Source organism: Vanacampus margaritifer, chromosome 10 (assembly GCF_051991255.1).
Source record: "Vanacampus margaritifer isolate UIUO_Vmar chromosome 10, RoL_Vmar_1.0, whole genome shotgun sequence".
NCBI lineage: Eukaryota > Metazoa > Chordata > Actinopteri > Syngnathiformes > Syngnathidae > Vanacampus > Vanacampus margaritifer.
The window spans coordinates 21,354,932-21,379,192 of record NC_135441.1 but is presented as its reverse complement, the minus strand read 5'-3'; the positions used below and the strand labels follow the sequence as shown (position 1 = coordinate 21,379,192).

Here is a 24,261-nt window from a genome sequence, read left to right as displayed (position 1 = left end):
ACCTAAACTTTTGCTTTTTATAATGGACAGATGAGCCAGGTCATTTACTCTATAAAACATAAAGTTAATACACAATTGATTTAGTTATAATGAATTAACCAGTTATTTAATACAATTATTTAAAGAAAAAGTTCACTTTTACTGATATATTTCATTTGACCCATTTCAGTGGAAAAGACCCTTGATAATGTGAATGGTCGCGTGCATGGCCATAAATACTATGAGTAAATAATTAAGTACATTTTATTATTATTATATTTTCACGAAGGACTTGCTTGCAAAGTACTTCACATAGAACTAGTCATGCTGTACATGAAATCCAGTCACATTTAGGTTAGCTTCCAAATAAATGATCAAAAATAATACATAATACTTAACCCAGGTGTTATATTGCAAAGCGTAACTTTAGTAAACGGTTAGTGTGAATGAATGTAGAGTTGTTTGAGCAATATAACATACCCGCAGTCTTTTTCTACCCTCAAGTGGCCTAATGAAGATATCGCAGGTTCACATTTGACCGGACATGACGTCATCGTGTGACCTTCCCTTTCGTCCGTGTTGCTTTTGACAGCATTTGTCACACGGATAACTACAACCTGGTACGAGTTGGGGAAAATGAATAAACTCGCCCTATGAAGATTTTTGCCGTTGAGGTAATTATTTTTACCTCTGGAATTATCATCGATCGCTTTCTAGGTTTGAGACCACACGTAGTTCTCGAGCCGTTCATTCATTATTTTCCGTATGCTAGGCTAGCGCGTGCTAGCTATGCTAGTTAAATAGTGCGGACATGACACGACAGCTACGCTATTACACATAAAATGTATCTTATTCATTCTGACTATTACTACGTTCTCGCGTGGGTAGCCAGACGTTTTAACTTTAACTCTCAAATGTACTGCACTCCCTTGAAACTAAAATGTTTTGGCTGTAAGGCGAGTGGGCAAGGCAGCCATTTAATTATTCTCATCGGCCATAGTTCCTCTTTATGTCGGAACATTTTTTTTATTCAAACCCACCTCACGTTTCGTCTCCACAGGTTGTTTCCAGACCAACCGGAGGGAACAATGGTGAAGTATTTCTGCTGCGCAGGTTTGCTGAAAAGCTCCTGGGACCAAGTTTGCGTTGCTTTCTGGCAACGGTATCCAAACCCCTACAGGTGAGGTCAATGGTCCAACTGATAATGACTTAATCAGTTTGCCTAAAAGTACACTGAAAGTGAAATGTAAAGCAAAGCAAATGATGATGACATTCATCAACACAACTATTGCTTTTTGGTTTAATCCTCTTATGGGAATCCCTTTAATCCTCCTGATAGCAAGTTGTTTTCGTTTCCCTTTCAGTCACCATGTCCTGACTGAAGACATCATTTTCCGAGAGGTGACTCCAAGCAACTGCCTCATTTCCAGACGTCTTTTGACCAAAACGAGCCACGCTCCACGCTGGATGGAGCGCTATCTTCCAAAGCACATGGCCAGCTGTGCGTACATCGTGGAGGACTCCGTTGTGGACCCTCAGAAAAGAACGATGACCACGCTGACGTGGAACATCAGCCACGCTCGTCTCATGGTGCGACAACCATAGGATTGGCAAAATGTCAATTTAAGACAAGCTTATTTCTTTGTAGGGTCTGAGCAAGCAATTGTCCAACTGATTTAATTGGCCCATATGATATCTTAAAATTGGCAAAAATGAGCCAAATGTTATTGGTTTTACACATTACTACACTACACTACACTACAATATAAGACACAGATAATGACATTCAATAATGCCCCCCTTTAAAAAATAAAATAAAAAATTGACTATTTTTCTCTCTGTTGTAATTAAACAAAGGGAAGGCAGATTTATTTTTAATTGTTTTTTATTATTATTTTTGTTTCATTTATTATTTCCTTTTATTAAATAATTGATTATAATAGTGTATCAATATAATATAATATTAAATAAATAAAATAATTTTAAAATAATATTTTCAGCCATTTAACGTAAAGTAGATAAAAAATAATTTACAAAGATTTTTTTTTTAAACAATGTACGGCACAACAAAATTATGGGGAAACAAATATAGAAATGCTCTAAAAGACCTTACTCATCCTTTACATTTGGGGCTAACTTTTCTGTTGGCAGTTTATTTTATTTGCGTGCAGCATAACAGCTAAATGCAGATGCACCATGTTTGTTTTGAACTCTGGTCTCCTCTATTGAACCGAGTCTGCTAAAGGAGAAAGTACTGTACAACAGTCAAATGTGGTGCCTGAAATTTATATCTTTGTTGCTGTAACGTAAAACGGACCCAAAAAATGAGTTAATTTTATTGATTACCGGTATATATTAAAAAAAAATTCCAATTAATCTGAATTTTGTTCTGCCCTATATTGCTGCAGCTCCTGTGAATTTGCTGTAAGCTCTTGGCACCCTCACTGACCAGATTTCTTCATCAACGTTGTTTCTCGCCTATTGGTGTCGTATTAAATGACCTCATGTTGCCTATGCTCAACCCTCTTTCCCCCCCCCCAGTCTGTGAAAGAGCGGTGCGAATACCGAATTAACCCTGAGAATGGCAGCTGGACGGAGATAAACAGGGAGGCTTGGATATCTTCCAACGTTTATGGACTCTCGAGGGCTGTTCAGGTCTGTAACGCAAACTATCCCAACCAACACACAAGAAAATAAATTGAGTAATTGGTGTGCACCTTTGGATAATTGGTGCATAATATAGTATCATGTGATGGAGTATGCCATGATTGGAATGGCTAAAATCAATCTGTCTGCTTTGAGTTCAATAAAAAAATAAATGTTTGTCTTTGCAGGAATTCGGTCTTGCAAGGTTTAAGAAGAGCGTTACTAAGACCATGAAGGGTTTTGAGTACGTGCTGGCCAAAATGCAAGGTATGAAGGACGTAAAGTGGTACTATTAGAGCTGAAGTCAAAATGGATTCTATGGCGTGCTCTCGGTTGCCTGCTGTCAGTGACAGCATTCTTTTATCTAGTAACACATTAGCACAAAGCTTGAGTTGTGTAACGGTGCTCTAAAGTGGGTCATTTTGATAAGAGGGATTGAAAACCTATTTACAGATGCCGTCAAAAAAAAAAAAAAAAAAATCAGTAGTCTAAGTCCAAAAGTGAAACTACTTTCCCGAATCCTGATGGCTGTTTCTTTTCTAATTTCTAAATAAAGTCTTCTTCTTTTCTTCTTCTATATTTTGAATAACTACAGTAAACAGCCAAACCCGACTGCAACTGCCTCTTCTGAATTGTCGTGCAGGTGAAACGCCGTCAAGAAGTTTAGCAGAGGCAGCGACCGAGCGTGCGAGAGAGACGGCACTAGCAGCTAAAGAGAAAGCCAAAGGCTTGGCCTCGCAGGCTCAGAAGAAACAATACGTGTGATGATTCCTTCGCCTCGGATTTCGGGGGGACACTTTTGTCATTAATCCCTCCTAAATGCAACGATGCATTTTGGAGAAACCGACTGATCTGACTAGATGCCTCTGTGAGGAAGAAAACTGCTGATGCGGCGGGTGGACCACGTGAATGACTGAGCCGAGCCTCTTCCAGCCCACTCGTACCTGCGTCTGTCATCCTGATCATGTTCCTCTTCACATCAGCTCACAAAACCGTTCCTGTTGCCTTCATGCAAGCTCCACGCCCATCTTGTTTGCATTTAATCTGGTTTTGCTTGCTTTGGTCAACATTTCAGAATTCAGTGTTTAATGAAGATTTATTACCTGTGTCAGATTTTTACCTTTTTTTTATTATTATTAAATTAGCTTAACAGCTGACTGATTGTAATGGCTGTTTAGTAATGTAACAATCGCACTTGAAGAGATATTGTTTCAAAAAAATCAATGGAATATTCTTTGTAACAATAAATTAACACCATGTTTTTACCTATGTGTTCTTTTGTGTTGAATAAAGCCAAACATTTTAAATATAGAAAATATTTATTCATAAAAAGCTTACATCATTACAAAAAAAATAATTGCTACATAATATTACTGGGCGGAGAGAGTCCGAATGCATACATCAAAACAGCATTAGAAAAGGTAATAAGGCATTTTGCATATACAAAAAGTGAGGGCAAAATGTGCCTTCGGTTATTAAATAGAGCAATATACAATGTCATACAGCAAAATCATTACCCAAGGAAGTTAATAGTGATCAAGAAGAGCCATGGCTGTGCAAGAATGGACAACTCTCACACGTCATAACAGACTAGAGTGTGTAAAGAAATACACCAAATGAATCTCAGGCACAGTCACGTCATTGTGCAATAATGACCACCAAAATCATTCTTGTTACCTGTGTTTTCACTTCAGATTTACTCACAACTCTTAGGAGACAAGTGCAATGCGAGGATGTTCATGTGCAACGAAAGAAAACATAAAATGACATGGTGTATTATAAAACCATAGCAGAGATTAATGTTTTAAGTGCAGGCCACGTGTGGCCTTACCAAGATAAACTGTAATGCTTAAGAGAAGCTCTAACAAACAACTAGAGCAAATCTAGTTTAAGGCTGAAGTCAGTGTAGGCATATAAAAATTTTTAAAAAAAGTCTCCGTTACGTTTGGGGGGGAGTTTTTTCTTTTTACAAATCCCTTACAAAATAAATGTCTTAATGGCTTTGGATATGTTTGATACAGCCATCCTAGCCCAGTGATGTGAACTGCTCTTCAGTGCAAATAGACACAGCTCATTCATAACCAAAATCATGATTACGCTTGTGGTGTAACATTCAAGCAATGTTGAAAAACTGCCTTTGTAAAAAAAAAGAAAAGGGGGTCGTTCACTTGTGCAGTATCATTGTCCTCACCCTGTTCATTTTTGGAATGTTCTCTCCTCCTCCCCTCCCCACTGCCATGATGATGACGAGAATGATAATAGCTGCTGTCATAGCCAGGTTTTGTCCATTGTGGAGTAGCAGTGATCAGCAGCGCTGCATGCGATGTGCGGCTCGTCAGAGTCCATGCAGTCGAACACGATGCTCTCCACGTCCACCTCTACGTCCTCTGAAAGCAGGAAAAAAGACAGGCGGCGTCAAAAACAGGAAGGAGGGCATTTTAAGTTCACGCATACACCCGTTTTAATTTCTAACCATCGTGCAGTACCTGTGGCGCCATCAACAGACTGTCTGGTCATGTGTTCCTAGCATGCGCTGATCTATGGCTATAAATCAACTTACAGTAGACTAGAGCAGGCTGGAAGCACAACAATGTGGCAGCCATGTTTGCAGGGGTGAATGTGCCATCAACGGTAATGTAAGTCAAAAAGCCTGCACGTTAGCTTAGCATCACCCTAGGCTGTTGTTTATAGGGCCTGACAGATTAACTGGCCGATGATTATAATCGGCCCATTATTGCTCGTCGAACATCTGCCAAAACAATCGGCCAATTTCCCTTTAAAACGTTATAATCAAAGAAAAACAAAACTTCCGACGCTGTGAAAGTACCCTGAATGCACCATTTTTGCTTGCGTAGCATTAGCAACTAGCAAGTGTGTATCTTATGTTATTCTGGTTATTCTGTTGTCCCTAAGCGTCCTTTAAACTGTTTAATGACACCCCAGTTGGAGTTAACTGTAAAACTAAACAAATGGCACTAACAATTACATCCACTGTATATTTAAATACATGCTTTGTTTTTAAAACATCGCTAGCCTAGCGCTAATGCTACAAGTGAAGGGAGGATCCCATTCAATTCTAACAGGAATTAAATATATATATATATATATATATATATATATATATATATACATACAATGACACTTATGTAGTTAAGCAGCTTTAGTAGTTGAATAAATACTAAGTTTTGAAATCACAAATTGCTTTAATCATTTTTTTTAATCTCAATCAAATATTCTTGATTGCTATTTTTCCAGCCCTGTTATGTACTCTTACCATATACAGTACAGCAGTTGTAAGCAAGTAAGAATGGTTTTATTATTGACACATAAATCTATACAATAACCTTGTATGCTTCATTAAATTTGTCAGCAGAGAAAATCTTAGCGAAAGTTCATGTGTAAGTGACACCCATTGAAAAGGAATGGGGGGGGGGGATTTTATGCATTATATATATATTGTTTTAATAATCACCAGATTAATTGCTTATCTGTATTTTTTTCCTGCCAAAAATCGGTATAGGCCTCAAAAAATGCATATCGGTTTACACAGGTTCTAGTTGTGTACACGTCTCTCGAACATGCTATTGTTGGTACAGTACTCAGTTGTTTTTCTTTAAAGCACTTCTCTATGGCATCTAAACATAACAGATGTGAAAAAAGGAAAACGCGGGGAGGGGGGTCCATTTGTAGAAAAAATCTTAAAAGTTACTGCCAGGAGATAAAACTCACCTCTGTCCGAGTCGGACCTCTCTGACGACATGGTGGAGCCTTGGCTGTTGTTCCTCATCCGCTCGGCCCCTCGCTGCAGCTGCTCCAGACGCACCTGCAGCTCCCTCTGCTCCCAGCGCAGACGACCCTTCAGCTGCTCCGCCCGCTCATCCTGCTCCTGCAGCTTCTGAAATGAAAAAGGTCGTCGGCGTTCAGTGGAGATGTGAGCAAACGTTAGGGGACAGCTACAAAATGATCAGGGCAATATTTAAGACAATATTGTAGTCGTTTTCAGACGTGGACAACTTCACTTCGATATTTTGACTCTCTCAAGTAGTTAACAAGACTGAAATATTATGAACAGCTGTCAGTTTGCAGTACAGAATGTAGCATTAAAATGTGAGCATTTTTACATATTTAAATCACTTGTGGGAAGCCAAACCATGCACATCGTTATGACCACTTCCACATTATCACAAGCGCTTCATCAAATATTCTGTCCTCACAAAAGAATGTTGAGTGTCTGGTCGGTGCTGGGTTTCACTTTCCTTTCTTTGATCCTTCCTCGGGACTCCTGACAACCTCACGACTCTAGCTGGATTCTGAAGTATTCGGTTTAGGTGAACGGTATTGGATTTTTTATCGGTTTTAGGTGAATTAATGAGTACACACTCACACACACTCGCACATGCACGTACAAAAAAAAAGAAAAAGAGAAGAAAAAAGAGAGAGAGAGAGAGAGAGCAATGATGATGACATGTCGAATCGGATAAGATTACCGAATGAACAATACTGAGCTCTCTCTTAAAAAAATAAAGAGACGCATTCATTTAACAAATTATATGGTTGTGCTTGTAATTTGCGGGGGTGTAGAAATGCACTGCATCTAATGAGGGCTGAGTGGAATATTATGTGCTACCAAAAGTGTTTACATGTGAGAGTCAAAATATTGACTGCCCCTACCGGGTTTATAAAGTTTGGGATTTTTCAGAATACAGTATTTAGTTTTTCTCATTTTCAATAGATTTTTAAAATTCAGTTTGTTTTTAGTGCGGGTTTGAATTATTATTATTATTTTTTGTCAAGTGCAACATATAAAAACGCGACTAAGTATTATTGTGTAATAAAGTAAAGTAAACTACAATTTCCAAACATCTGTTTGACCGTCAGTAAAACTGAAATAAATATATTAAAATGAACACTGAAAGCTCATGTACTAAATGTATTGACAAAGATAAAAAGATTTTCCACTATAATAATTACAGTTTTATAACAGTAAAATGTAGTTTCAGTTAAGTATTTTTTATTTTTTTTTAAAAAAGGGTATCTTTTTTTTGTTAATGATTTTTTTCTTTCAATTTTATTTTTATTTTGTTAGTTTTCACAAACAACCTACACTACAATCTTGGCCCCTTCTTGACGTCTCCTCACAAAAGACACCACAGCTTTTTCCACACTTTTTATCAAGGTTTCAGTTTAGTGTTTGATTACAACTCATCGTTTACACGCTTACTACTTCCCTACCTTAATGTGCGACTGGGCTCGCCTGAGCAGGTTGAGCGTGGTGTTCCTCATCGAGTCCGACGATAGCGGAACTTGCTTCTTGAGCTGCTCCAGGCACTGCCTCAGCTGCGCTCGTCTGCAAAGCATAACGACGAGTTGTATGACCGCAACTCGTTCCAAAACGTGGCTCATTCTTCCCAACATATTAGTCAATAATCACCTGTTCTTCTCTAGCTCATTATGCGCAGACCTGCAATAACAGCATAAGAAAGGTGTGTTAATTCAAACAAATGACGGTAATCATAACTGCCAAGCTTAAAGCCATACAAGCATACCACGCCCTGGTGTCAGCTGTGTGTATTATGCAATGCATTCACCTATTGCCACCAGCAGATATCTTCTTGCTCTTCTGTTTGCTTCTCTTATCAGACAGAGTCGGACTGGGAGGCAGAAGTGAAGCGTAGCCGTGTTCAGCCTCTGGGAAACACATCATCACAAATATGTCAAACTCCCTCCATCCTACCCTTAAACTGCTGACAGGAGTAAGAGTCTACATGTAGCCTCCAAGTATGATATTTTTGATTTTAGACATCCTAATATAGAACGAGGAACGATTAGGGAGGAAATCCACGAACGTACGCACTTCACATGGGAAGGCCGACATTCGAACCCTGAACCGCAGGACTGTGAGGCAGACGTGTTATCCACTATTCCAATATTGACGCAGCCATCAAAACTCATTACTCCTTATCTAAATATTTTTTTATACATGTTAACTGTATCGAACGTTTACGATCGTTTAAAATGGACGAAAGTCGAGTCTGTCATCGGCATCAGCTGTGTTTGATTTTGGCGCCATCACCCGCCTCAAAATGTCCACTGTTGAAAAAGCTAACATCGGAAATCTCTCGCGTCAAATAGCCTTAAATGCGAACATAGTACTGCCGATGAATTAAACAGCGCAAAATATTTTCTTGGACGTGCTCATTCGCCGTCACAATCGCTGAAGGACGCTCGGATTATTTTTGAAAGTAGAGCAGATTGGCGCCTTTGAGTACAATGATGTGAGCGATATGTAGGTCACTGAGTCAAATGGAAAGCTCGTCCAAAATAGCTGGACATGCATATCGATCAGCTCGCGTGCTATTTCTCCTATTTTCGTCCTCATATAATGTTTGCCGATCATAATTGCACTCGATCCACTGTACGTTTTGTTGTTTTGACGACAGGCAACTTCGCCGCCTTTACTGACGTTTGTTGTGCATAAATAGACACTGACCTCGCTCTCTCCTCTCCAGGAACTCAGCAGCACGAAGAAGCACCTGGATGTTGCAAATGGACCCTTCCATTATGTTATTTATTTATTTTGTTCAAAAGAACAACCTAAAGGAATCAAGAGGCTAAAGTGGGTGAAGCACTTTCAGTCTAACTGTGTGCAACGTCCTCAATCCAGTCACTAAACCTCAACACTGACGCTGCATTCATGGTTCAGGCTAAACTCGGACATCTGAGAACTCCCAGAAAAAATGTCCGTATTAGTACAATATTTGTCAATGGAAATACATAAATTGAATGTATCCTATTCCTTTTACTTAATTTGTGCACACATATGACAATTATTAAACTTTTGTGTTAAAAAAATCGCATTCGTCCTCTTTTGTAAAAATGACATCGTGCATATATATCAACCAATTGTTAGATAGAATCAGATTTATTTTTAGAAAAACATATCTTAAACATAACACCTATGGGCAAGAATTTATAGAAAATTCATTTTTATGGTGCGACTTTTCTGTCATAAAGTCTGCGACTGTACGATTTTGGAATGTCTTGAACGCATTCACCAGAGACAACGACAAACTTCACCGTCGCGCCCTCTCCACCGCCCTCCCCTTTTAAACAATAAACTACTCCGAATTGATATTGTTTTTTGTTTTGATCAATAACATGTACAGTACTGTATATTGTTTCCCCCTCGGCTCGGCATATGTAATAAAAATGTGTGTGCACAATCAAACTCACAAATAAAACAAGTTCCAAATACAGCACAATTCCGAGCGGGCACTGTTGGAAATGTACAAGCTATTATTTTACGCGGCAATTGTATTTATTCTATTTTATTTTTTGTAAAACATGTTAAACGTTAACTGAGAAATAACGTAGGTACGTCTCTTGAACTTCACAACAGCAGTTTTTTTTTTAAATATTCAAGATCAATTTGAATGGAAATGTGAATATTGTATTAACGTTTTGAATTTAGTTAAATATCTAAATGACACACAAAAAAAGTTGATCGTGTAATATCTTATTTATAAGATTATTTTCAGTAATGAGAAGAGGAGAGGTTTGCCCTCACTAAAGATGGCGGCGCTAGCTTCAATTCCCGCGTAGACTTCAGTTGTATTCGCCGTACAAAGGCGAAGCCGCCTCGCCAGCAGTAACCTATGAACTCCCGAGTGTGCCATACCAGTCCTCCGCCATATTGACTGTTGTCTTGACTGGAGGAGAGAGAGAGAACATTTTGTGGTCCGAGAATAAACGAAAGTGTACTCTTGGAATTACTGAAACTGGTGCAAACTTGGCCAAAGCGCTTTGCAGACCCGATCGCGATGGCAAGGAAGAAAAGCAAGCAGCAAGGCGTCGCTCAGAAGGAGCTTGCACCCGGGCAGCAGACCGTACCAAAGAATACAGTCTCTCCCGGCGATGCAACTGGCGGCGGCGGCGGTGGTGGAGGAGATGCTGGAGTGGAGAGGCTGACCAGCACCACCAGGGCGAACCAGGCAAGCTATTTACCCATTTCACAATGGGCTAATTCGACTACGGTTAACCCCTCCTCGCTTAGCCTTCATACTATGTGCCTAATGAAAACAGTTCATCCCACAAGCTAAATGGTGTATTTATTATACATCGATCGGTTTAAAAGCGAACACAATAATAGTGGCTGGAACGTTAGAGTCCGACAAGCTTTCAAGCAAACGTGTTTTTGTTTCACTTCAAGTGGCTGTGCTACACCGCCTGGCTCGGCTGCTTGGCATCGTGGCCGTGCAAAGCCCATCTCGTGTGCCAGACAGGTGACATTGTGCTTCAGACAGGTCGTCCAGTTTCCAATGTTAAACACACAACAGTGCAGCCGCCCCCGCTCATGTTAGCCGCGAAGCTAGTCGTGCTATCGGCGGGCTAGCACGCAAACGTGCTTGCTAGTAGTTGCTACCTTCACTTTGCGCACACTACAGGAAACGGCGGCTAACTACGCTACCAGCTAATCGGGCTAGTTAGCGCCGATGCATAACGGCTTTGTAACAGTGTAGCTAACACTCTCGACGTTTTATCTTAGTCGCACCCGAAACTGTAGTTTTTAATCCACCCTCAGACGCTGAAATGCATGGTGCAAACATTTAGAATGGTACAAAATCATGATGGCATGCTTGAGGCGAGATATCTGTCAAATCCACTCACTTTACCTGGTACCTCTGAACTTGGCTGCTTGCTAATGAGTAATTACACTTGAACCCATGCACTGGGAGGTATAATAATATTGTACTTAGACCCCCCCCAAAATGCTTTATTTTGGTCGCTAGGCTTTATTTTATGTTGTAAATATAGTGTTCAATCCACATGTTTACATTTCACTGTTCATGGAATATGGAAATTTTAAAGTTAGAAAGCCACAGATTTGTTTGCATTATTGTTGTAATCTGGCAGATACTTATATTTACAACACACTTTTTTTGGTAGAAGTTTGCAAACTTGTCATAGGGAATGCTTAAAAACCTGTGAGTTACTGTTTAGTAAGTTACAACTCAAATTAAAGTAGATAAATAAACTATCTTTCATATTATTTCATGATAATATTTCATGATCGTGTTTATCGTAATACACATTAATATATTGCTTTTTGTTTGTTAAGAAATAAATGTGAAGAAAAAAAAAAAGAATCATATATGAAACCACACGATTGAGAGGGCGCAAAAAAAAAGTGAGCAATTCAAGCGCTTCTAAAATCCTCCATAAAATTTAAATTCTCCGAAAAACAGTTACCCGTGTATCCACCTGTCATCGTCACGTACAACACAGGGTGTAAATTCAACCAAATTTGCATTTAATCAATTTTTTAAAAAATCATTAGTTATCCTGTGGGCGGATATTTGTTCCAACAATTAATAATGTCACATTGTAGTAACGAGTTGGTACATCATTACTTCAGCTCAGCCAGTTATGTAGTTTTAACTACAATAATAGAATGCACACTGTATCTTACTAGAAAAAAAATGACAAAATTAATTGCAGCTTGTAGTTAAATTTGAACTTCCAACATGAAGCAGCGCACCCTGTTATTTCAGGTTATGTCATGTCTTGTTAATTATCCAGGAAAGTGACGTCTCCCGTGTTGCAGTTTGACAGCTAATAATGTGCTATTAAATCACATTGGTGTTCTTTTATGTCCTCAGCCGATGCATACCTGTTGCCTCCTGTGCCACCGTGAATATAAGGACTGGGGGGCGAACTCTGTGAACGGGCTCCCCGGGGGACATGGCACCAAACTGGCCGACGCCGTGCCCGCACTCTCCCAGGCCTTATTGCGCGAGGCGCCGGGGCGTAAGCTGGCCGATTCGGTGCCCTCGCTGTCCCAGTCCCTGCTGGGTGAGGTGCCGCTGTGGATATGTCAGAGCTGCTGCAAGAGCGTGGAGGAGGAGGAGAGACGGAGCGCCCAGGAGCAGCCAACTGGGGTAAATTCAAGTGAAGGGAACTGGCTCGTTACTGTATGCCGGATGATATATTTGCTCTAGGGGTGGGAATCTTTGAATGTCTCACGGTTCGATTTGATTCCGATTTTTGGGTGTGCGATTCGATTCAGAATCCATTTTCGATTAAGAACAATTTTTGGTTTCAAAATGATTTGATTGACAATGATTTTTGCTTCAATTTATAGCTCTTCAAGGAATCATAATGATCTACTCCAGTCTGACTCGCTAATGCTAATTAGCGCGCACTTTCATCACTCAAAAGAACGAGGTCCACGCTGCAAAAAAAAAACAACTTTTATTGGAATAACTTGATCGTGACTTTTTCCTTCTACTCTCTAATGTGGCTACAACTTAACAGTGTATCAGACCGCGTGGAACCACACTGCCCCTAAGGGGCCACATCGGGTACAACATGAACAGCGCTCCCAATAAAGGGACTCACAAACAAAGGGAAGACATTTAAATAAAATCAATTTTGGGACATTTAAAATAGATTCTGAATCGTATTAAATGAGAATTGCGATTCCTATGAGAATACATTTTTTGGGGCACACCCCTAATTTGCACCTTAAATTTTTTTTTTTAAATATTTAATTTAATAAATCTTGTTTGGTCCAAAAGGAACTTGCATAATTCTAGTGTTTTAAAGAAATGTATTTGTCTTAATATATATATATTTTTTTACATGTTTAAACATTTTCTTGTTTTGTACCAAAAAAACAAATGATTGTCCTAATCATGATAACGTTTATTACCAAATTAAACGTGATTAATATTTTCTTCATAATCGAGCAGCCCTAACAGCTAAGTAATAAAAACGGAATAAATTGAAATTGACTTATTGCAATACGGAAGCTAGGAGAGGGAAGGTATGTCACACTTTTTCACATTCTTAACTCATAAGTATAAAATAAGTTGTCTTTTATGTCTTCTTTGATTAATGATCGCAACTAAAAGTTACTTTAGCCGTTTAAATTACTGGTTTTACCATTGCGGTCATATTTTTCCTTATCCACTTAAAGTGCAAATCTGACTTTATTTTCTGAAGTCCTACAAGATTTGCGGAAGTCGTCAATGCTAACTGTTCAACTTTACAAGCATTTCTTACCAGAAATGTGCTTCAATTCCGAATGATAGTATTTGCGATTTCTGCTTTCTTGTCTGGACTACCTCATTGTCTCCGTTTACTGCAACTTTTGAAACGTTTAAAGTTATTTTGGGTCAGATTTTCTTGGCAGTTCCAAATGCTAAAAATAGTTGAATGGTGTGACTGCAGCCGAGTCTCCTGTAATGATTTAAAAACGGTTTGCTCACAACATGAAGTGAACTTTTGCAGTAGCTTCCATCCGCGCATATTCAGTCACTAACAGTTTGATTCCGTTTCAACACCTACTTACTGTTGCTGCCAGGGATAAACTACAAGGCATGTGCTGAAATAATTGTGTGTGTGTGTGTGTGTTTTCTTATTGCAGGTACCATTGTCACACTCTTCCTCTTGCAAGTTCCAGGGCTGTGGGAATGGTTACCCGGAGCAAAGTACGGTGGATTGGGACCCGAGTTCCTTCCTGTCAGCCCACAAACTCTCTGGGCTGTGGAACTCGGCCCACACCAACGGGGGAGAGCACTGCAGCCACAGTGCCTCCTTACACCTACAGCAAGGTCTGTCGCCTCGTGAGTGACGTTCATTCAGCAGCTGCGTTAGTTGAACCCCCCCCCCCCCCTTTATGTAACTTATTAGTACAATGTTAAGTATAAAAGGAAGAGTTTATTTCTGGAGGCTTTTTGATTGCTTCCTCTTCTGGTCTCAATTCTCTTTGTTGTGCTTATCTGATGCGTCACTCGGGTATTTTTAGTAGAGCTGTCAAACGATTAAATTATTTTAATCAGATTAATCACGTCTTAGAATTCTGATTAATCACGATTAATCGACTAATAAAAAAGGCTTTTTTTATCAAAGAAATTTCCCCCGGCAAATTTGAAGAGCACCGGTTATGTGTTCATTCTTTTGACATTTAATGTTATGAGGACGTCTTCAACATTTTTAGATCCACTGCACACGCTCATCCTCCTCTTTTTCTAATCAGTTAATCACGCGCATAATTTAAAATGGGGGAAAAAAATGACCCCAATATTTTGACATGAACAAATATTCTAAATGTGATACGCAAACATTCACTAAATGCTTTACTTTGATGCATGAAATTCTGTTTATTGCTCAAACACAACCTGTGCTACCTTAAACGTAGCCATCCGCTGTCACGCTAAAGGCTAATCTATGGTCAAAATTAATAATTTTTGCGATCATTTTTGCGATCATTTTTTGTGATTAATTAATCAATTAATGCTTTAACTTTGACTCATTTTTAGACAAACATGAAATTCTAACTGTACTGAACTCAATGGCTTGTGTGCATCATTAATAATAATAATAATTTCTGGAGAAAAAAAACAGAAAAAAAAGTTAGCTGGTAAAAAAATTTTTTTTTTTTACATAGCCGTTTAAGGCTGGGAAAACTCCGCCTCTGTTGTCCCACTTCCCGTCTGTTAAATGCTTGACAGTATAAAGTCAACAGTCATCTGCGCTGATTAGCTCTCTACATCGAAAAAACATTGGCACACTGGCATGGAAACAAAAGTTTAGAACATGAACTGAGTGATTCTCCCATCGCAGTAAAACATTTTTACCACTTCATTTCAGTTTGACATCTTTCATAAATGCATACATTCGAAAAAGATTCATGGAATGTTCCCGGAGAGAATAAGGCAACTGTCAATGTGCTGCCACAGCATGTAATGCTCATTAAAATGGAAAAAAAAAAAGAAAAAGTCTGGAGCCACACTTCAATATATACATTGGCCCACGCGTTACTCCCACAGTTTTGTAGAAATCATTTCAAGTTTTTATCTATTTATTTCTTTTTTTTTGCTCCTGGCAACATATCCTCTTTGGCAGAGGAAGAACATTTGCATAACAGTTGCATATGACAAAAGAGCAGGGCTTTAAAAATAAATATCAACTAGGGGAAAAAAAAGTACACTCTCTTCTTATTGTAATTTGACTGTAATTACTTTTTGTTATCTTTTCGACATCCAGGTTTAACAACGGGATCGGCCTGTCACGAGAAAAGAGGACTCCACGAAGCACCTGGGAAATCTGCTAAGACGTCGGTAGCCAAAGTGTGCCCCTACAGTCACCCGCTGACCCAGAATTCCAGTGGCTCCACCGTTGGGCCCCCTCTCTCTACCTCAGCTGACCTGTGCAAGACCACCCCCAAGCATTTCAAGAACGTGTGCCGTCGACCAACGCCACCAGGTGGGGGGAGTGCTTCTTCTTATTGTACATTTGGAGTCAAGTGTGGAATGTCACTTCGCTGCATTTGAATTGATTTAATGCAAAGAATATTGTTTTTATTTGAGGCTTTGTTTGTTTGTTTGTTAATTATTTTTATTCCTCTTATTTTTCATATATTATCTTTTTATTGTTAATTTACTCTATGATATTGACCCCCCCCCCCCGCGCGTCTGGAATAAAGAAAGAAAGAAAGATTACAGGACTTTTGATAATGTAATAATTAGGGGTGTCAGGCGATTAAAAATTTTAATCGTAATCAATCGCATGACTTCAATAGTTAACTCATGATTAATCACAAATTTTACATTTGTTTTAAGTGTACAATAAAATGTATTTTTTAAGTTTTCATACTCTTGATAATATAAAAGTGGACTAATGTAAATATGGCTGCATCTTTTAGTCATTTGTACAGTAATTTCATCATGAGTCATAAAATGTAGTCAACTTTAAAAAGATGTACTGTAAAAAAACGACTGCGAGATTGATTTGTGTTGAGGTCATATTTCTGCCACTAGATGGCATAATTGCATTTGTAAGACGTTGGTGACAGCTCGGTGCATTTTTCTTTTCATATTTTGAGCTATCTTATCTTTAACATAAAGTAACTTGTGAAATTCTGCACATTTTTAAAATTGTAAAATATAACTTGACCCCACTCACCACAAATATATGCATTATTATTCAATTTATTACTGCTAAATTTTGACGTGGACGGCTTTACTGTGTTGCGACTGGAATTCCCCCAGTAAAGGCTTTCCAAGTAAGGGGTGTTCATTAATCGCACATTTAAAAAAAATTGTGGCGCTAAAGGAATGTTAAATTAACTCACTAATTTTGACCCCCCCTAGTAATAATAATTGTAATAATGATAACCGAGTGGCCCAATTTAAAGAACTGACTGGACCATATTTGGCCCACTCGCCGTAGTTTACACACCAAGGCTTTATAATAATTATAAAATATGGTTGTGTGGCATTCCAGGTGAAGCCTTCCACGCCAGCGACCATCATCAACACACAGACTTGTCGGTACCCCCCAATAGTCCCACGGGCCTGTCTTCCCAGCATTCCTCCCTCCTGCCACCGAAGCCGACTTCGGGACAACACAACCACGTAACCTCGTCATCTGCCGCTGGTGTCGCAGGCCACACCCCTTTCTCCCCTATGGTACCAAACCTCCATGGGTCCACAACTAAAAGGGCCTCTCCTAGTCCGGACAGCCCGACATTAGTCCACAAGCCCAGTCCGTGCAAAAACTCCCACATTCCCGCTGTGAACACACAACACGGCAAATCGGGCACATCAGCGGCGGGCTGTAACCACCCTTGTAACGGGCACAGTACGGGGACGGTGGCCTCTACAAATTTGGGAAGCTTGTCGACTGGGGCCTGCAGGTTGGTATTGATAATGTAATCAACACACTTAAGATGATGGATTCCAGGTGACTTTTAAGTTTGTCTTGTTTCTTTTTTTTTCTTGCAGGGACCAGGCATGTAAGGGGCACAAAATGACGAATGGGACGATGTGTGAGCCGTCACTAGAGTTAGAGGAAGTGGAGGATGAAGACAGCAGCTCTGAGAGGAGTTCCTGCGCCTCCTCTTCCACGAACCAGAAGGATGGGAAGTACTGCGACTGCTGTTACTGCGAGTTCTTTGGGCACAATGCGGTACGTACAATTTTATTCTTTGCCGCACTCTGTTTAGTAGGGCCTGGCAGATAATCAGCCAATATGTGTTCAAAATTCTGCACATTATTATTTTCAAACAGTCAAATGTCTTTCATATCCTTATTGTTATAAGTAGAGCTAAACAATTAATCAAAAATAAATAAATAAAATAATCATATATTAACTTTGACTGCCAAAAACGTTATATAACGTTTAGTAAAATCCTATGGAGGAGTGCCAAAGACGTTAAAAGACGTTTGTTTCAAAACAGAGGTGAAACTAACCATTTTCTATTGTTTATTACTGCAAAACGGAATAAGGTAGAAACAAACTTTTTTTTTTCTGATGAAATATGAGAGTCCAATCTTTCATTTGGTAGTACGTGTGTTTCCATAGTCCAAACACCTAATTTTCTATGGACCTTGAAAGATCAGTCAAAATGCTTAAAATCGGCTGGCACCCACGGCATTCCTTTTCTGAAAACGTCTGGCAGTCAAAGAGTTAAATCGCAATATTGAGTAAAAAAATTTTTCCCATTTTAATTATTTTTTTTTTTTACAATTGTTCAGCCCTAGTTGTAAGCGTTTGTTGGACAAAAAATACGTTATTTTATTAACTCTATATATTTTTTAATTTAATCAGTCAGTTAATGGGTTTTTACTTTAAAAATTATCAGAATCTCATTGGCCTTAAAAAAAAAATCTATCAGTTAGGCTCTACTGTTTAGCACAGTATTTTTGATTATTTGTCCATCCTAATTCTCCCAAATAGTGAAAAGCTAATACTGAAATCTATATTTCAACTTTAGCCTCCAGCCGCCCCAACCAGTCGAAATTACGCTGAGATCCGCGAGAAGCTCCGGTCGCGACTCACCCGACGCAAGGAGGAGCTGCCTCAGCGCCAGGACTCTGAACTCGCAGCGTCTGGTGCCATCGACAACCGGGATGTGGATGAATTGTTGGACTTCATCAACAGTTCTGAGCCCAAACCTGTCAACAGTGCCAAAGCGGCCAAAAGGGCTCGTCACAAACAAAAGAAAAAGGTATGCTAGTTAGAAAATTGGGTTTTTACTTCTTTTCCTGAAGCTAAATGTAGCTTATTCATTGGAATTTATTCAGGTTTACAATCATTCACAAGGTAAAACTGTGTAAGCTCGAACGTTTCAAATTGATACCGGTACGAGTACTTAACTTTTGCATACTCGCCGATGCCAAGTACCGATACCACTGGGATGTTAAATTCCCCCCAAAAACAATGACATAATTTTAAAGAAAGGCCTATATATCTCAATATAGTATTTTTCCTTAACAATTTTGAAATTAATGGCAATTTTCTATTCTTCTGAATTCTGGTTCCTGATCGTAAAACGCATTGACCGCTATCACGAGTACAGATACCTTGAAATAATGATACCGATACCTGGTATTGGTACTCGGCTCGCTCATCCCTACTTCTACCTGTTTTTTTGCTAGTTATTAGTCATATTGGTTTTGGCTACATCTGCTTGGTGAGATTGATTTGTGGTTGTGATATTTGCTAGATTGATACTTTAATTCATCCTGTAAGACAGATAGTACTTTAAGACCTTTTTTTATGTCGCAATAAGTTCCAAATCTAACCAATTAGTAGGCATCGGCTGAAATTAGATTTTGACTAATGTTGTTCTCGGAACCGTTTTTTGGCCCCCGATACAGATTCTGATACCCACCGTATCAGTACCTAGGTTGTTGTTGTTTTTTTTTCCAACATGAAAAAGCTGCCCTGCCATTGGTTCAGAGCATTCAAGGGCCAATAGGATATCTTGGCTCGGCATGCAGTGAACATCAGTTGTTGTTCCAATACTGATACCAGTATCGGGAGAGGCCCCAATACTGCATTAAAACAGTGGCATCGGCAAGTTACTAACAAGTAAACTGCCGATACCATTATTTCCTACGCTAATATAGGACTTTGGAGGCAGCATCTTGTGTCTTGCTCGTGCATGACATTCACTGAAATGTGACGTGTTCACTGCATGCCGAGCCAAGATATCCTATTGGCCCTTGGATGCTCTGAACCAATGACAGGGCAGCTTTTTCATGTTGAAAAAAAAAAACTAAACTTACAGCTCGAAAATGTCCTCTCTTTTTTTTTTTTTTTTAAATAATTGTGAATTTCATTCAACACAGTCTATTTCATTATTAAAGAAAATATATAATTGTTGGTACTTTAAGAAATGCGTACCATGCTAAGTTTAAATAAATAAATAAATGTTGACCTTCTATTCTTCTTAGTACGTGACAGTGTCTTATCACCAGTGGTCTATTTTTAGAACAGGCCCCAGTTACTCGTGTTGTCCTTGCGGACACACTGGTACCTACACATGCACACTCCAAATTAAACCACTTTCGGGGCCCTGCATGTAACTAAAAAATGTCCTTATGGTAAATGCTAGATGTCATTTTAAATGGATGCAGATAATAATGCTAATCATTTAACTCAATTTCATTTGTACACAAAATAAGCAAGATGATGATTTGGATGAAGTCAATAATTTCATTACCCTCATGTCATGTGTATTTCAGGAAAAAGCTCTGCAGGGCAACGCGGTCGCTGCAGGCAGCGATCCCGCTTCTAATCCGACAGAGTGCATGGACGAGCCCGTGCCCGACACCGCCGAGACGTCGCGCTTATTGGATTGGCCGCAGCTGGAACTCGAGCGGGTCAACAGTTTCCTCACCAGTCGCCTGGAAGAGATCAAAAACACCATCAAAGACTCCATCCGAGCCTCGTTTAGCATGTACGACCTCAACCTGGACGTCAACGACTTCCCGAAGAAGGCGGCCACGCTGGAGAGCAACCATTTACTGTCCCATCTGAACGGCTCCTCTGACATGCAGCAGATAGATCTCGACCTGGCCCCTCTTTCACTGGGAACCTTTAAGAACCACATGGACCTGGTGAACGGATGGGAGGACACAAACCCGTCGCCGGATACCACCGCCAACTCCACCCCAGCTACAGGGAACACGGGCGGGCCCAAGGACATCCAGCGCTTGAACACTACACCAAGTCTCTCCAAGCTCATTCGAGTCCACTCCCCAGAAAAATGCACTTCCACAGCATCGGAGAGTTTGCCACAGGTTCCGGCCCAAGTTACAGCCAAATCGAAGGAAGACATCTCCGAACCTAAGAGCAGCGCAGTTGGGAATGGCGGTTCAAAGTCCAAGAAGAGTAAAAAACAGCAGCAACAGCAAAAACAGGAGCACTCGTCTTCGGAGCACAATTCCAAAGTCGCCGAGTCAAGGGTGGCGGAAATCATTTGCAACGGCTCAAAAGCTGCGCTCAAACAGCTGCAGCAGGCGGCGGACAGCCAGAGAAACGGCCTGAAGAAAGCCGAGGAGAACAGATCATCCCGGCACGCGGCGGCCAACGGAGCGACCGTCGCCCCGCCGAATGCGCACAGGGTCAAAGGTGACAGCGAGATGCGAGCGGGGCGATGTGAGCACGATCCCGAAAGCAAGGCGCATCCCGGCAATCCGGCAAACGGGCAGCATCAGGCGCAGTCCAAGGGGAAGAATAAGAAGAACAAGAGCAAGGGTGAAAAATCCGCTAGTGCTATTGGTGCGGGATAGTCTTGCTATTTATGCCAATGTCAATTTCTATGTTTGTGTGCGTGCTTTCAAAATGTAAATTCTAATTATTTTCATTGAATCTTTAGATGATGTCTTTCTTCCAAAAGATGTGGATCCTACGTCGATGGATGAGATTGATCGGGAAGTAGAATACTTTAAAAGGTAATCTGGGAATCTCCAACACATTGGAACCTTCAAAGCCGGTTGAAAAGATAGATGGATGGATAGAGACCTTTTTTGCCATTTTTTTCCAAACTTTAAAACTTAGCATCCCACAATATGCATCAATAATCATGGCCTAAAATGTACATTATAAAATCAACCTATAGCTATCACTTTTACAGCAGATGACATTCAGTAATTTATAAAAACTATCTTTTCCTGAAATACAATACTTCCTGTTTTGTTATTTTTAAAAGGGGAAGTCAACCCAAAAATTATTAACTCATTCATTGCCATTGACGGCTATAGACGTCAAAAATTCATTTGAACTATTTCTATTAGTTTAACATTTTTTCCACTTTTCTTAACAAGAGCATGAAAACCTAGATTTTTTTTTATTGTACATTTAGAACAGATATAGAATTTGTGATTAATAGTGAGTTAACTAGTGAAGTCATGCGATTGATTACGATTAAAAATTGTAATCGCCTGATGGGCGATTACGATTAAAAATTGTAATCGCCTGATGGGCGATTCCCTAATTTTCAATAATCTTTTCTTTTTTAAATCGTGTCAGGCGATTTAAAATTTTGATGGTAATTAACTGCATGACTTCAATAGTTAACTCACGATTAATCACAAATAAAAAAAGTTAAACTAATAGAAGTAGTTCAAATGAATTTTTGACGTCTATAGTCATCAATGGCAGTGAGTGAGTTAATAAAAATAATACAAAATATTTAAAAAATAATCAGATTTAACATTTTAAAATATTTTCTATGCAGCCCCACTTAGTCTCAACACAGTATCCTGATTAATATTGTGTATGAATTAAGTATACAAATCCACCCCTTTTTACCCATCTTGGGGCGGCCATTTTGTCACTTGTCATTGTCATTGAAAATGACATCACAGTTGGTCAGCTTAGTTTACGACTAATCACGGCTCAGCTTGCGAAAGTCACATGACCAAACTCAGAAAACAGGTGAGCCGTGATTGGTTTATCACTTTTGTGATGTCATTTTCAATAGATAGCAAGTGGCAAAATGGCCCCTAAGATGGAGAGAAAACAGGTGTTTTTTGTTGATTAGATCATGTTACACAAATTCAATATTAATCCCAATGTTGTGTTTGCACTACGGTACCACCATCTAGTGGTCGCACAAAATAGTTATTAACTGTCCAAAAAATAATAATTCTGCAACGGATGGGGTTTACAATACTTTAATTTTTTAACAACATATGCTGACTTTGATTGTGAGGGGGATGCTGATGATTGGTTCCTCATTCGAGTTTTTCCCGAAACTTTGGTTGAACTCGAACCATTCGACTTTGGAGGTTTATCTGTACTTTGTCGTTAATTAAGTGTCATTTAAAAGTTTTTCCTCTTTTGTTTCTCTCTGTCCTGTCATCTTCTTAGGTTCTGTCTTGATTCTGCAAAACAAACCCGCCAGAAGGTAGCGGTGAATTGGTCCAACTTCAGCCTCAAAAAAGTTCCCTCCAATGCAGCTCAATAACCGACGAGAGCCAGGAGATATGTCACACCACAAACTCTTTCAATAGAGCTGTGTTTGGCCCGAGGCCTTCTCTCATTCCCAGTTTTCTTCTTGTCGAATAGAGGGACCTTTTTCACTACTCATTCAAAAGACTGATCGTTCAACTGGTGGCTAGTCAGCCAGGGATCAATATCAAGGCCAGCTCTATCCTTCTTTTTGCTGTTATGGCGATGTTCACCAAGTGACAGGTCCGAAATGGGAAAACTAGTGTGTTTGTCCACTGCATTCATGTGCTGACGTATGTAGTATGTAAACATTTACCTTAAATGAAATAAATGTTTTTATCAGAAATCTTACATTTGAACGGTGTTAACCTTCTGGACTTTAATTCTGGTGCTCCCCATCCCCCCCTGATGTTGTCACATTAAGCATGCTTGACAAATGTCATCAATGTTTACTCACAAGCAGAACGCAATATATTTGGTGACTTTCTATTAGTATGAAATGAGGGTAAGCAAAATTCATTCATATTACACAAGCACTTTCAGTGAACGTTTTGACATTTGGCTCACAAAATGCACTCCAACACATGATGGTTACCAATGACGACGTGCCCATGCATGATGTGTTTGAGAAGATGTGGTCGCTCACTCAAAATGTATTGCCTCAACGTCACTCCTACCTTGGTGTTCACTCTCGTTTATAGTGTTAGCCAGTGTAGTTTTAGAATCAAACATCTATCGCAGAGGGAATTTTGAGTTAAACATTTGAACCCACTCTCAAGTCATTTTGATGGTTGTACATATTAAGTGGTTATTTTGGGCCATTTTGAGCCTTTGGCATGTCTTACGAGGGGTTGTGTGTGAGTGAAACATTTTCAAACAAACGACTCTTCTGTTTCCCATTAGATTTACAAGGCTTGATGATATTTTAAGGAAAATCTTCACATCTTTTGGAGAAACAGCTGCATCAACAGTCCAGTTTTAGTTGGTTATCCTTGCGATAGATAAAGTCAATCTTTATTCTGTCATTTTATTTCCATGATGCTCTCCCGGTTTAATTCATTTAGAGAAAGAGAATCTTAATGTTTTGAATGTAGATTTATACTATACCAATAATAGCCAAGTGTATGTTGGCTTGTTTTGTTTGTTTTAAAAAGAAACTCACTTTTGATACTGTGAATAATCTTTCGTTCCGGAAGATTAAAATGATGCAGTTTTGACAAACATATATTAAGTGTGGCGTTTGTTTTTCATCATTAATGCTGCATTGGATGAATCTGGGGAGTCGTGAATCTCATTGGCTCAGTTACATCAATGCGTTCGAGACGAATGTGATTTCGATGATATGCTTTGCCATTCACGGTCCGTGTCTCCATGGAGGTCGCCATT

General features: G+C 39.5%; 3 protein-coding genes across 4 annotated transcripts; 2 read left to right on the top strand and 1 right to left on the bottom strand.

Moving 5' to 3' along the window:
• The first annotated feature begins 501 nt into the window (after positions 1-501).
• On the top strand, positions 502-3,890 carry prelid1a (PRELI domain containing 1a). Its single transcript, XM_077577847.1, has 6 exons — positions 502-653; positions 1,040-1,159; positions 1,344-1,569; positions 2,521-2,634; positions 2,814-2,892; positions 3,269-3,890. The coding sequence occupies exons 2-6, from the start codon at positions 1,068-1,070 to the stop codon at positions 3,388-3,390; spliced, it is 633 nt and encodes a 210-aa protein (XP_077433973.1). The 5' UTR covers positions 502-653; positions 1,040-1,067; the 3' UTR covers positions 3,391-3,890.
• Positions 3,891-3,925: 35 nt separating this feature from the next.
• Positions 3,926-9,284, bottom strand: mxd3 (MAX dimerization protein 3). The gene is made up of 6 exons (XM_077577848.1): positions 9,116-9,284; positions 8,214-8,313; positions 8,057-8,086; positions 7,858-7,972; positions 6,355-6,520; positions 3,926-5,012 (listed from the first exon to the last, which is right to left on the bottom strand). The coding sequence occupies exons 1-6, from the start codon at positions 9,183-9,185 to the stop codon at positions 4,894-4,896; spliced, it is 600 nt and encodes a 199-aa protein (XP_077433974.1). The 5' UTR covers positions 9,186-9,284; the 3' UTR covers positions 3,926-4,893.
• Positions 9,285-10,272: 988 nt separating this feature from the next.
• On the top strand, positions 10,273-24,100 carry fam193b (family with sequence similarity 193 member B). 2 transcript variants are annotated; one of them, XM_077578716.1, is made up of 10 exons: positions 10,273-10,616; positions 12,285-12,563; positions 14,054-14,240; positions 15,676-15,894; positions 16,915-17,326; positions 17,415-17,598; positions 18,407-18,640; positions 20,163-21,177; positions 21,299-21,374; positions 22,795-24,100. In XM_077578716.1, exons 1-10 carry the CDS (start codon positions 10,446-10,448, stop codon positions 22,889-22,891), a joined length of 2,874 nt encoding a protein of 957 aa, XP_077434842.1. In that variant the 5' UTR covers positions 10,273-10,445; the 3' UTR covers positions 22,892-24,100. The 2 variants fall into 2 exon arrangements, with proteins under 2 accessions (XP_077434842.1, XP_077434841.1); XM_077578715.1 differs by having other exon boundaries at positions 20,163-21,201.
• The last annotated feature ends 161 nt before the right edge of the window (positions 24,101-24,261 follow it).

What these genes read in the sequence shown, in the direction of transcription:
- prelid1a (XM_077577847.1), top strand. Translation starts at nt 1,068, where the DNA reads ATGGTGAAGTATTTCTGCTGCGCAGGTTTGCTGAAAAGCTCCTGGGAC. An exon ending in TCAGCCACGCTCGTCTCATG is followed by an intron (nt 1,570 to 2,520) that starts GTGCGACAACCA and finishes CCCCCCCCCCAG; the next exon opens with TCTGTGAAAGAGCGGTGCGA. An exon ending in CGTGCTGGCCAAAATGCAAG is followed by an intron (nt 2,893 to 3,268) that starts GTATGAAGGACG and finishes ATTGTCGTGCAG; the next exon opens with GTGAAACGCCGTCAAGAAGT.
- mxd3 (XM_077577848.1), bottom strand. Translation starts at nt 9,185, where the DNA reads ATGGAAGGGTCCATTTGCAACATCCAGGTGCTTCTTCGTGCTGCTGAG. An exon ending in ATATCTGCTGGTGGCAATAG is followed by an intron (nt 8,087 to 8,213) that starts GTGAATGCATTG and finishes CTGTTATTGCAG; the next exon opens with GTCTGCGCATAATGAGCTAG. An exon ending in AATGAGCTAGAGAAGAACAG is followed by an intron (nt 7,973 to 8,056) that starts GTGATTATTGAC and finishes TATGCTTTGCAG; the next exon opens with ACGAGCGCAGCTGAGGCAGT.
- fam193b (XM_077578715.1), top strand. Translation starts at nt 10,446, where the DNA reads ATGGCAAGGAAGAAAAGCAAGCAGCAAGGCGTCGCTCAGAAGGAGCTT. An exon ending in CCGTCGACCAACGCCACCAG is followed by an intron (nt 15,895 to 16,914) that starts GTGGGGGGAGTG and finishes GTGGCATTCCAG; the next exon opens with GTGAAGCCTTCCACGCCAGC. An exon ending in AAAATCCGCTAGTGCTATTG is followed by an intron (nt 21,202 to 21,298) that starts GTGCGGGATAGT and finishes TTGAATCTTTAG; the next exon opens with ATGATGTCTTTCTTCCAAAA.